The sequence below is a fragment of the Epinephelus moara genome, chromosome 14, assembly GCF_006386435.1.
Source record: "Epinephelus moara isolate mb chromosome 14, YSFRI_EMoa_1.0, whole genome shotgun sequence".
Lineage (NCBI taxonomy): Eukaryota > Metazoa > Chordata > Actinopteri > Perciformes > Serranidae > Epinephelus > Epinephelus moara.
The window spans coordinates 39,035,075-39,047,090 of NC_065519.1; the positions used below are offsets into that span (position 1 = coordinate 39,035,075).

Consider the following 12,016-nt stretch of genomic DNA (forward strand, 5'->3'; position numbering starts at 1 on the left):
GACCCCCGTTCAACTCACAATCAGTGGGATTCGCCTTTCGTTTCTGCTGCTGGTTGAAATCTGTAGGCTGCTCGCACAGCGTGCTGAATGATTTAAGCCTATTTTGCTCGCTCAAAATTATTTTTAGTCGCAAATGCGAGTGCCGTGACGGGCGGATCGCCACACTGCCGACATTTTACTCGGCCTGTCACGGCACGCTGTTTGATTGCGTTATCAAAACACGCCGCTATTATTCGGCCTTGCTTTTAACTTATTCCACCGAATACCGAATGTGTGTTTTTTTGCAATATTCAGCCGAATATATTCGGTTACCGAATATTCGGTGTATCCCTAGCTCAAATACAATCTTAGAATGCATTAGCTATCATATGACAATGAGTTAGCTTTATATTACCTTTTTGAAAGATGTATCTGCTTTTATAAGCAGATATCTATTTATCGAGATTAGTGGAAATGACCGGCACACAGAAGAGGAAGTTTTGTCCCAGATATATGCTGGCTACACAGGATCTCTTGAAATAACTGCCACCTGCCCCCCAAAGGCTTACTGTGTTCAGACTGACAATCGATTGGTTCAGAGACTGGGTCATGTGTAGGCTGCAGACCACCTCTCTGTAATATACTGCTTAAATAAAAATGCAGATATGCAGACTTTCTTTTGGGGCAATGTTAGGTTAAGAGGTCCTTCTTAAAGGTAAAAGTAGAATTACAGGTCCCACGGTTGCATGCCTCATCGCACCAGTCAAGTTTCTCTTACAGTTTACAGTTCATTGTTGAGTCCAACTTAACATTTGGGCCAAATGTGAAGAAATTCCCTTGAGACGTTCTTAAGATATTGTGTTCACAAGTATGGAACGTACATACGTACAGTGGGATGGATGGATGGACTGACAGACAGCCCAAAAAAATAGTGTCTCCGGCCATGGCTATCACCAGTGTGGACGCATAAAAAACATGAATTCACACAGTTGAAAACCTACATATTATTTTCACATTTTATCCACAGATAATATGTTACTAAACAGAACAGAAAGTACTGATACAGTACTAGACAGCATTTTAGGTCACTTTCTCAAACTTGGAGAAGGGGGCCCAACATGGTGCGATATTAGACACAGATGTGGTTTTTGGAACTGGGGCCAAATGATTAATCACATTCAAATCCACATTGCAATGTAAGAGAATGCAATTTTCAAACTGCAAAAGCTGTTTTGAAAAAACAAAAGTTTTTTTAATGCTTCACAATGTTACCAACCAGAGGGCTGGAACACTGCCCACATTCCACCTGACATGCGAATAAGATAAGAAGAAAACAACTTTGAAAATGCCACAAATGCCTTGTTAACTTGTTGTATGTTATATGTTAACATATTATATGTTAACAAGACTTGAAGTTAAAAGTTTATATATTCTACTGTGATTGAAGGTTTTTACAATTCAATTAGTCTCGCTCACCAGACCTTTCTCAAGAAAAGAAAGGTCTGGCTGGGCCGACTCTCACTTTAAGATTGGAGAAAAAAACGCCCCGGCTGCTTGTATTTCTTTCAACCAATCACAATCGTTCTGGGCGGTGCCACAGCAATGGTGCGCGTGCAAAAATATTGCCGGGGGGAAACAGGTTTTGGTGTAACACGGCCACAAAAATATCACCTACAGGACGCAAACCATGGTAGAAAAATGGCTACATCCCCGTAAGATCAAACGCCGCAAAAGTTAGTAAAGGACGTGTTGAAAACGGTTGAAAACTGCTACACAAGCAGAGGTGGTAGGGCGGGACTTCAGCGGGTGGCTCGTTCCGCCCAATGAGAGGCTGATCTAGCGGGTGGCTCGTTCCGCCCAATGAGAGGCTGATCTATGCAGCGAACTTCCGCCCACTCAGACTACAATTCAATAGTTAAATAAAGATATGCATATTCACATCAAATAATGTATTAAAGCAACATTGACCTTTCTGGAAATTTAAAATGTAAATGAATTCCACCAGAACTAAAAACTCATAATTATACCCTTCTCACATAATTCTAAGAAAACTCCGACCAATCATTGCATTTGGACCGAATGCAATGATTGGCCGAGCGTCCTGTCTGTCTTCCGCATGTGGAGGCCTCCGACTGACATAACCGCTTGCGTAACACCTCCCGGCTCTGCTTTCGAGTGATGGCGAAGACTGATGCAGCTTCATCTTGAGATAAAAAGGGCCGAGATGGTCGCAGAGTTTCTGCTGGACAGGTATTTTTAGTTTGTCTCTAATGTAACATCGGCCATAACGTTATACATGACAACACAGCATCCAGTTGCTAAAAGTTAGCCTACTGTAGCCTAACGTTGCCTGAGCCTCTGTGTTATCTTCCTTGTTTGTTGCCAGTCACCAGTACTATATAACGTTAGCATTTATGTTATATTATAAAACTCATCAGTCATCACTGACCCCAGATAAGTTTCAAAACTCTGGGGTTGCATTTGACTGTGCAGGACATTATATGACGACACAGCATCCAGTTGCTAATGGCTAACGTTAGCCTACTGTAGCATAGCCTCTGAAACATTAACGTTATCTTCCTTGTGCATTTCCACTTATTAGTAACGTTAACGCTACTATCTAACGTTAGCACTGTAACCTTATTCTAAAACTCATCAGTCATCACTGACTTTGACTTTTGTTTTAAAATGTGTTCAAATGTTAATGTTCAAATTCTTTCTAAGTGCTGTGTGACATGCAAGAAAGGTAAGAGTAGCTTTAATTCATTTCATTTCATCATAATACGCAGGCCTGGCTTAAATGAAAGAGCAGTTTATATGTTGATTGTATTCAATGTTGTGTTGGTCATATGGTTTATTGCTTGTGTATAGTGAATTATGCAGAAGAGAAGGAACTTTTTTTAATCTCATACTGAATCACAATCGCAACATTAGTCTAAATAAATAATAATTTTCCCTTATCTTTCAGCCCTAGTTGAGACTGATGTCTTGATATTAGTATTTACTGTAGTAGTACTGTAGTAGAGCAGACAGAGAGTCTCCCATGGGGCTGTATCTGTGAGGAGCATTATGAGAAAATATTCATGTGATACTACTGGAAAATAATTTCAAAAGTAATGGGTACCTTGCCCAGAGTGTCTACTGGTATCGATGACATGGTAATGGTGGCCTACCAGAAGAGTTCTTAATGCAGTCAGCATGGTAAGGGACTGTTCATTAAACAGAACGGAAATTATTGTTGGATTTTCAAATTTCTGACAGTCCTTGAACACATCATGTGTAATGAGGGCTTCTGTCAATAAATAAATAAATACCAAATCTGAGCCTAAAATAGTGATATTTCATCAAAATCATTTTATTCTACGTTTCATTTTAAATTTGGCAACAATTTAACCATTTGCACAAACTAACCAACATGCACAACAAAAGTGAAAAACCAAGGCTTTTTTCAGCTTCTCCGGGGAAGGTCAAATTACAAAAGAAAAGTCACACCCCAGCCACCCCCTTCCTCTGATAAGTAAAGAACAGTCCATAGACACTGTAGATGTAGTTAAAGACATTCAACATAATGTGTATGAACAGTCTGAAGAGAACAAATGAATGACCAACCTGTAACCCTAACCCAACCACCCAACAGAGACTGACAACCACTGACCTGAGACAGCCCAGAGGGCTTCCTCCACCTGCTCAGCATGCTGGGTAATGTTGTAGATTACTACATCACAGTCCATCAGTTTTGAAAGTAGTTCATCTCTGTTCAGTTGCTTTCATACAAACAGGAAATAAAAGGAGACATGTCAGAAGTCATTGATTTGAACTTTATCTTAAAGGGGAACACCTCCTAGGAATTCCAATATGTTATTTCAATGGCCAAAGAAAGTTAAATCAATATAAGCAAACATAAACTACTCTCCCTGTGATGGCACAGTATACAATCTGGACCTGCTCCATAGACAACGAATGTTTGTTTTCCTTTTTATACCCAAATGAGCTTCATTCTATTGTAGTGTTCTCAGTCCTGAAACAGAAAATGTATCCAAATAGTCAGAACATTCCCCTAGCTGCTCTGTGTCATCTACAACATATTTCACTATTCATTGTCTGTGGAGCAGCTCCAGACTTTATACCCTGTAACGATGGTTCCCAACTGGTCCAGCAACGAGGTCCAGATTTCTCCTTAGTCATTAGTTTAAGGTCCACACAGTTAAATATATTCAGCTGTGTCATACTTTTGTTTGGCCATGTCATCAAACTAATTTGCTGTCTCTAATAAGTAGCTGTCCGTTATTGGCTGATTCCACACCAGGGAACAGCATTTCAAAATAAAAGCTTAGATTGAGAAATTTGCTGTAGGCCTTACTTCAAAATAAAGACATTAAAACTGGTAAAGGAAGTGTCAGACTACATACAGGAACCTCTCACCCATATTCTAGGCCGATCTTTGGCAACCGGTGTTGTTCCCAAAGAGCTAAAAAAAAAAGCAAAAATTGTACCATTATTTAAAACTGGTGATCAAAGCAATTTCACAAACTATCGACCTATATCCATTTTACCTTGTTTTTCAAAAATCCTTGAGAAGTTAATTTACAGTGGAGTATTAAAACATTTACAAGAAAATAATATCTTATACGAACATCAATATGGATTTAGAAAGCACAGTTCTACTTATATGGCACTTTTACAGCTCATTGACAACATACAGGCAGCTACTGATATTAACAACTATTGTCCAGGTATTTTTTTTAGACTTATCCAAAGCATTTGATACTGTTAATCATGATATTTTGTTTGCTAAATTACAATTTTATGGTTTTCAAGGTGACACACTGAAGTGGCTAATTAGTTACATGGGAGAGAGAGAGCAGTATGTAGTAATGAATGGTTGTGCATCTGCCACTGTTAATATAACATGTGGATTAGCACAAGGATCTGTATTAGGACCTTTATTATTCCTTATTTACATTAATGACTTTTCATCAGCTTGTAAAGCTTCACTACCTCTTTTGTTTGCTGGTGATACGAACATGATTTTATCACACAGTGACCTACACACCCTAATAAACAACACAAATGCAAGATGGTTTAAAATTAATAAGCTCTCATTAAATGTCAAAAAGTCCAATTTTATAATCTTTGTAGGTAGAGGTAAGAAATATCAGAGGGATCATGCTGGAGTTTCAATAGAGGGAAATAAATTTCTCAANAAGTCTCTTACATTCAATTCTTGGGGATCCAAGTGGATGAGAATTTGAATTGGAAAAAAACATATTAATTTCATTCATACAAAAATTGTGAAGTCACTTGGGATCATCAGCAAACTTCGAAGGTTTATAAATGTATGTTGTTTACTGACCTTATATTATACCATGATTTATCCTTATTTAATTTATGGTAATATTGTTCGGGTGAACACTTACCCCTCCAACCTTCATAAACTTTACTTGCAGCAGAAGCGTTTTGTACGATTGTCAACTTTTTCTAACACAACAGATCCCTCTGCCCCTCTCTTCAAAAAACTGAATAGCATGTCTGTGTACAACATCAATATTCATCAGATATGTGTTTTTATATATAAATACATGTTTTCACCCTGTTCTTTACCATCTTCTTTTAAAAAAAAATTTCATGTTAAATTCCCAATTACATTCTTATACTACTAGACAGGTTGATTATCTTCATCTTCCTTTTTATAAAACTAAACACGACCAGTTTTCCCTCAGATATCGTGGTGTGCAAATATGGAATGCTGAAAGACATATTGTTATGAGCTCATCATCTTTAAAAAAAATTAAAAGGAAATGGTCATTTCACCTAATTCATGAAGTTTATTTGTGTCTTTTGACTTTTGAGAAAGGTGAGGTCCCTGGTATAAGCCTGTTGGCTTCTTGATCTCTCCTGACACATTTATTTTTATCCTTTAATTTGGTTTTCTTTTAAATCTCTTATGTGTGCAAAATAAATAAAATAAAAAACATCTGTGCGTCACTTGCGGTCCATTCAGAATAGACCCACGACCCACTTTTGGACCACGACTCGGTAGCTAATGCCCTATGACGTCACAAATTTGAGTTTCAGCACTCTAGATTCTGGACCTGGGAGAGTTGCTCATGTTTACAAATATTTTAAACCATAGGAATAACGTACACATTCTGAAAATGGACACAGTGCCCCTTTAAGTAGATTAATAATGTTAATTTGCAGTGGCTAACTCACAGTATCATTATACAGTTACAGCACAGCCTTTTTATTTGTCGAGCACTTACGAAATACTCCTCCAGGACATGCGGTCTGTCCTCATCACATCTGTCAGAGACAGTTCCAACAATGTGAAAAGCTCGTGCTCTGCTGTGGGTCACTACTGTGTCCTCCATAGTGTCCACCTGTCCATCAGGATCAACAGTTGCCCCAACCACACATTCACACAAAAACTGCAAACGACATGGAGACGTCAGTTATGTTGCTGACCAAAGCTGCTCACACCAGCATGTGCAAAATCTACCTCAATTTCCTGCTATGTTAACTGTTAAGCTACAACCCTTCCAGTGACTGGTTGCCAAATTGACGTTACTAACTTACTCACATGAACACTAACACAGCTGCTCCTGAATTCTGACATTTCACAGTGAAATATATTTACCTTGGCGATACATTTAGAAGCGTATGAGTCGATGTTGTTGATAAAAACTCTTTTAGGTGGGTGTCTGAGTTTCTCTATCCTCGTCTCCGCCATTGTAGCCCGTCTACAACCTTTAGCAAGTGCAGTTAGTTGGTGTCCCGTTACCATGGAGCTGGCCCTCTCGCGCAAAACACCTGCCGATAAGCGAAGCGTGTCCGCTCGGCAGCATCCGGAAGTGCAGAGATCTCAAACAAACTGCCCGGCAGATTTAAAGCAAAATGACAATTTAAAGTCTGTTTCTGGGGCGTCCAGTAGGGCAGGCATCCCATAGCCTACACAAAGGCAATAATATCCTTGCCGCAGCGGCTGTGGGTTCGATTCCAGCCTGCAGCCCCTCGCTGCATGTCACTCCCCTCTCTCCCCCTTCATGCTGAAGTACTGAAGTACTATACTCTCAAATAACAATCTTTAAAAAATCTATTACTGTCGGGTAGAGGTGGAAACACTAACAGACATCGTGTGAAATATGTATGTCTCCATGTAGCATCGATTTATCACAGTCAGAGATGGGCAAAAATGTATTTTGATACAAAATACAAAACACCCCTCAAATAAATGTATCAAAATAAAATACAAAACACTGGTGCCAGCAAATGTATCAGAATAAAATACATGTATTTTGTATTTTCAAATACAGAAAATACTTTTTTTCTTTTTCTTTTTAGCAGCTCCCACAACTCTACAGGTCACTCTGTTTTTTCTTTTTCTTTTTAGCAGCTCCCACAACTCTACAGGTCACTCTGTTGGTCGGTCGGTCCACAAAGCTTTTCGTGAATAAGTCAAACAGTCCTATCATCACCATGTATTGATACAGTAGCCAGACCCAAACATAAATCATGCATCAAGCCAGTTGACATCTGTCACACAAACTTTCTTTTCTTGAGAAAGGTCTGGTGAGCGAGACTAGTCACACTCAGAGAAAATATTTACCTTGACAGACAATCTGTTGAACTTGGAAGAAGTGAGCAGCAAGGTAGTCCACTGGTAGTGTGGGTCCATCCACGTGAGCAGCATGCCTGGCAAGTCAGTCTAGTCTAGCTGTGCAGTGAACTGTCCACCAACGGTCTAGTTAAACAGCAGCAAGATACTGTAGCTGCTGCAGCTAGTTCACTTGTTTGCTGTCTAACTCGGAGCCTTTGGAGCCCTGTGTTCAACTTTTAAAGAGAAAAAAAAGCTAGGGACATGTAGGGTAGCCTAAAATATTATTTAATTCAGATTTAGATTCGACAACTTTATTGATCCCACATGAGGCAATTCATTTGTAGCATACTCATCCCAAGCATCAACCACAACATACAATTTTCAATGTTATGCACAGTCCAGTAAAACAGACCACTAGAAAAAAAACAAAAAAAAAAACATATAGATAAAATATTAAAAAAAAAAAAAAAAGTAAAAAATATTGTTACATCCAATATTATAAGAATTTGTAGCCTATTATTTATTTATTTTTGATTCGTGGAGAAAGTATTTTGAGTATTTTAAATACAAAATTACTCCACTCAAAAGTATTTTGTTACAAATTACATTTGCAGATTACACATAATGCAGGGCTGTCAAACTAATTTTATTCCATGAGCCATATTACAAAGATAATCTGCAGTGGGTCACAAGTGAGATCATTCCATAATAATCTTTAAATAACAACATCTCAAGATGTCTCCCTTTCTTTTAGTGTACATAAGTATAAAATGTCCATCCATGTATAGAACTAATGATGAACACCCTGAGATCTCGAGAAAAATTTCAACACTGTATCTCAGTTGTTCCACATTCAGTCAGTCTGCTACTCACTGTCATCACATATGCATCTTCACATACATTTTTCCTCCTGTGTAGTCGTACTGGCATCACCAAACTGTGGAAGCTATTGAGGAAGCAGGTTCAGTTATCCCGACTTACAAACCATTTACATATCTAAAGTTTTGGCAGTGCATTAGCCATAGGGTTCAGCTAATACTGTTTAAAGACAGAAGTCTAAAACAGATTCTTTTGCACTGAAGCTGCTGATTGACAACATTTTGCGCAGTGTTGAGTATCTTTCAATATGACCACAATAAGTATTCATTGTTTTTACAGAGAACTGCATTCTGGTCTGACACCTATTAGCCTTCACAAGTGCACCGATGTTAGGTGTGCAAAGTCATCCAGTGGACCGGACCGGACCCTTTGGTGGGCTGGTTCTGGCTGTATGTTTGACACCCATCATAAAAAATTTAACTTTAATCCACTATTTGCATCAATGCAAAGCAGCCTTACCAGAGTCTTGGGTACTGAAGACTATATCCCAGCATGAACCCTACACACAGGTCCCAGATCCATTATCTATCTTAACCACAGGCTTCATGTACAATCTATGATTTTAATACACACGACCTGGCCACAGTTTGATGTGATGTAGACTCAAGGACACCCTTGAATCTCTTATGGCCATATCAGTGTACTTGGCCTCAGTTAGGGAGCATGATTGTGAAGGTTCTACCCTGCACCCCAACAAATGTTCACAATTTCATCAGATAGAGTACCTAGGTTAGTGAATGTTGAAGCCAAATTAACTCCTTTTGTGCCCAAGACTTTTAATAACTTCACAGAAAAAACAATCTGATCATTTAGCACACCTAAGTATTAATAAATTAATCACAATATCCAGTGCACAGTGTAAATCATTATTTCACAGTGGAATCAATATTCTGCTGCCACAGCAAAGTTATCAAACTGAGCCAGTTCAAAGGAGTGTGTCCCTATAGCAGCCCAGCCATTCTTTGGTGTCAGTACTACAGCATTCTTCCACAGCGGGTATCCATTAAGCAGCCCTGATGCATACTGACCCTGCAGGAGAGAGGGAGCACAGTGACACATTTACTGCACAAACTTACACAGTATATCTCTTTATCTGCTGGCTCATCCTGATAGTCAGTCACATGCATGTGGCTGAGAGGTTCAGTTACCTTGTGATTACATTGTAACCAACATTAACAACCATCACTACAGGTGCACTCAGCTCCTACAGAGAAACACCCGAGTCAGTCTATGGAGATTAAGCAAGATTGTTTGCTAAGAAACATGTTTATGTTTCCTTATTAATGGGACTTTATTGCGTCCTGCTCAATCAACCAAGGCTCTCAGCTGTCTATATAACCTTTAACTTTCTACAACACTCTCATGTTGGACTACAACTATTATTTTCACTGTCAGTAAATCTGCTGATAGTAAAAAGGCTGCTATGTGGAATTCTGATCTAATCAAATTGTATCTAATCTTATCTCAATGTCCTGAACTGCAGAGTATTTCCATTCAGTCAAGCTGCTATTCAGTCTGGGTTCCATAGCTCATCATATCAACTTGCCAAAAGCCATAGGTTTGAATAGGACAAATAACAGAGTGTCAGTAAAAAACCTTTCCAGACATTAAAAACCTTATGTCTACACTTACATGCACAGTGAGTGATAAGGTGTGCCAACCATATGCTCGGGTACCAGACTGTCCCTCTGCGAGTACAGTTTGTCCAGCTGTTGACAAAAGAGGAGAACAAATCAGTCTGGCACAGTGATCAGGGGTACAGCAATAACACCTAATTGACCATGTAAAAAACACATTGCTGGTTTGGTCTTTTTATGGGATTTGTGGCAAATAAAAAACATACATTATCGCCTGCCTTATTCTTTAAATGTCACAATGGCACTTCTCCCTTTACATATTTCTTCATTTTTGGTCTCCATAATAACAAATGTCTTGATGAAGAGAGTGATACTACTGACCAAGGTCATTGGTAACTTTGTATGTGCCATCTGCAAACACCCAGTAGAAGACTCCCTTAGCGCTGCGGATTGACTGGCCTCCTTTATCCACCCTGGCTGCTATGAACACACCACCAGTCTTAATGCTCTCCATGAAGACATCACATGTAAGTGTCAGGTTCTGCCTGGAGAAACAACAGGGAGTTGTTAGGTTGAATAGATAGCTGGCACACACCTGGACTTTAGAACAGTGAAGTAAGTATAGGTATTTGCCAAGTTACATTCTCTTAGTGGGACACCAGTGCTGAAAGTGAACACTATGAGGTACTTTAAGGTACCATCACCTCACCACTGATAGTCGCCTATGACACTGATGGTCTGGTCGGCATCAGCCGCCCATGTGATGGGTCTCTCAGTCAGAACCTGTCGTAAGGTGAAGACGTGAGGTCCAGGGTCAGTCATGTTGATATAGTATTCAAACACTCCCGTCTGGTCAGCAAAGTGTGGAGCCTCTGAGAAAGGAGGGTCTCCTACAGAGGGTCGGATACAGAAATGGAGAAGATGGACTTTATTAATCCTCTAGGGGAAATTCAATGTTTTCATTGTAGGGCTGGGCGATATGGCCTAAAAAAAAAAAAAATCTCTGATTTTTTCATAACAAATCCGATTCACAGTTTAAATCGACCTACCATTTTATTGGGGGGGGGGTGCCCCGCCCCGCCCCCCCATAAAGACCAAGTTAAAGCCTCAGTGTGTAAAAATGGTGAGTAACAGTGACATCAGCGGTCAAATTCTAGATTGCAGGGCTCACTCGCGCTCACTCGCTCACCCCTTCCGTTGGGTAAGTGACGGTGGCCTCGTAGGACAGAAAGCCTAGCGTAGAAAGAGATGGCATCATCCACGAGTTTTTCAAGTTTTTCAGGAGTAGGCCTATCTAGCGATGAGGAGAATATTTATTTAGGAATCTAAACCATGCTACGATATTGTAGCGACCCTGCAGTAAATGTTCTGTTATAATGTCAATGTTCTGTGAGTTAATGGCATGTTTGGGATTGAATGAGTATAGGTAGGGGGGCGGGGTGCGAGTGTGACGGGGATGAGAGCTGTGTGAGTGTGCGTGCTGGTGTGTGCGTGAGCAAGCTGGAGAGAGCAGGAGTGCACAGTTGGAGTTACAGCTAAGTTCTTGTTTGTTGGTTGTTTTGGCGTAGTTAACTGTACTGTTCAGTAATAAACGGTGGTTTGCCGAATAACTGCGTCATCCTTTCCACACATCCTGGCGGACGCTACAATATGTTATAGCTTAGCAGTGACATATAGGTTACCTGTGAGATATAATGTTATGTTAGGAGTGTTTTATCTCTAATTGTTTTGGTAACATGAGCAAACATTAGCACAGTAACGCTAAAATAACATGTTTTATGTGATAGTCACGGCACAGTGCGGCAAATACAGGTTTGTACGATTATAATATATGCGTTTCCAGAGTGTTCTTCCACAGGAGTTTTTTCCACCTGGAATAAGCAACGCCGATATTCACTCGTGTTTTGTCCCGTCCTCGCTTATCTGATCTTTTTCTTTTATTTGGTGGCGTGGTTTCCCTCTTACGGGACAAAACATGTGTGTG

The 12,016-nt window shown here is 39.7% G+C and overlaps 2 protein-coding genes across 3 annotated transcripts in view; both read right to left on the bottom strand.

Annotated features, from left to right (window-relative positions):
- The window catches only part of ak7b (adenylate kinase 7b), a 26,317-nt gene extending 19,475 nt beyond the window's left edge, over nt 1-6,842 (bottom strand). Inside the window, exons 1-3 of the mRNA XM_050061957.1 lie at nt 6,617-6,842; nt 6,243-6,407; nt 3,635-3,743 (exon numbers count right to left, since the gene is read on the bottom strand). Coding sequence (XP_049917914.1) covers nt 3,635-3,743; nt 6,243-6,407; nt 6,617-6,763 — 421 coding nt within the window. The 5' untranslated portion in view covers nt 6,764-6,842. The remainder of the gene's footprint in view (nt 1-3,634; nt 3,744-6,242; nt 6,408-6,616) is intronic.
- Nucleotides 6,843-9,087: 2,245 nt separating this feature from the next.
- galcb (galactosylceramidase b) overlaps nt 9,088-12,016 on the bottom strand; it is a 32,937-nt gene continuing 30,008 nt past the window's right edge. For both annotated transcript variants that reach the window (XM_050061961.1, XM_050061960.1), the window contains exons 14-17: nt 10,742-10,922; nt 10,414-10,577; nt 10,088-10,164; nt 9,088-9,484 (exon numbers count right to left, since the gene is read on the bottom strand). In XM_050061961.1, the coding sequence (XP_049917918.1) occupies nt 9,338-9,484; nt 10,088-10,164; nt 10,414-10,577; nt 10,742-10,922 (569 nt within the window). In that variant the 3' untranslated portion in view covers nt 9,088-9,337. The remainder of the gene's footprint in view (nt 9,485-10,087; nt 10,165-10,413; nt 10,578-10,741; nt 10,923-12,016) is intronic.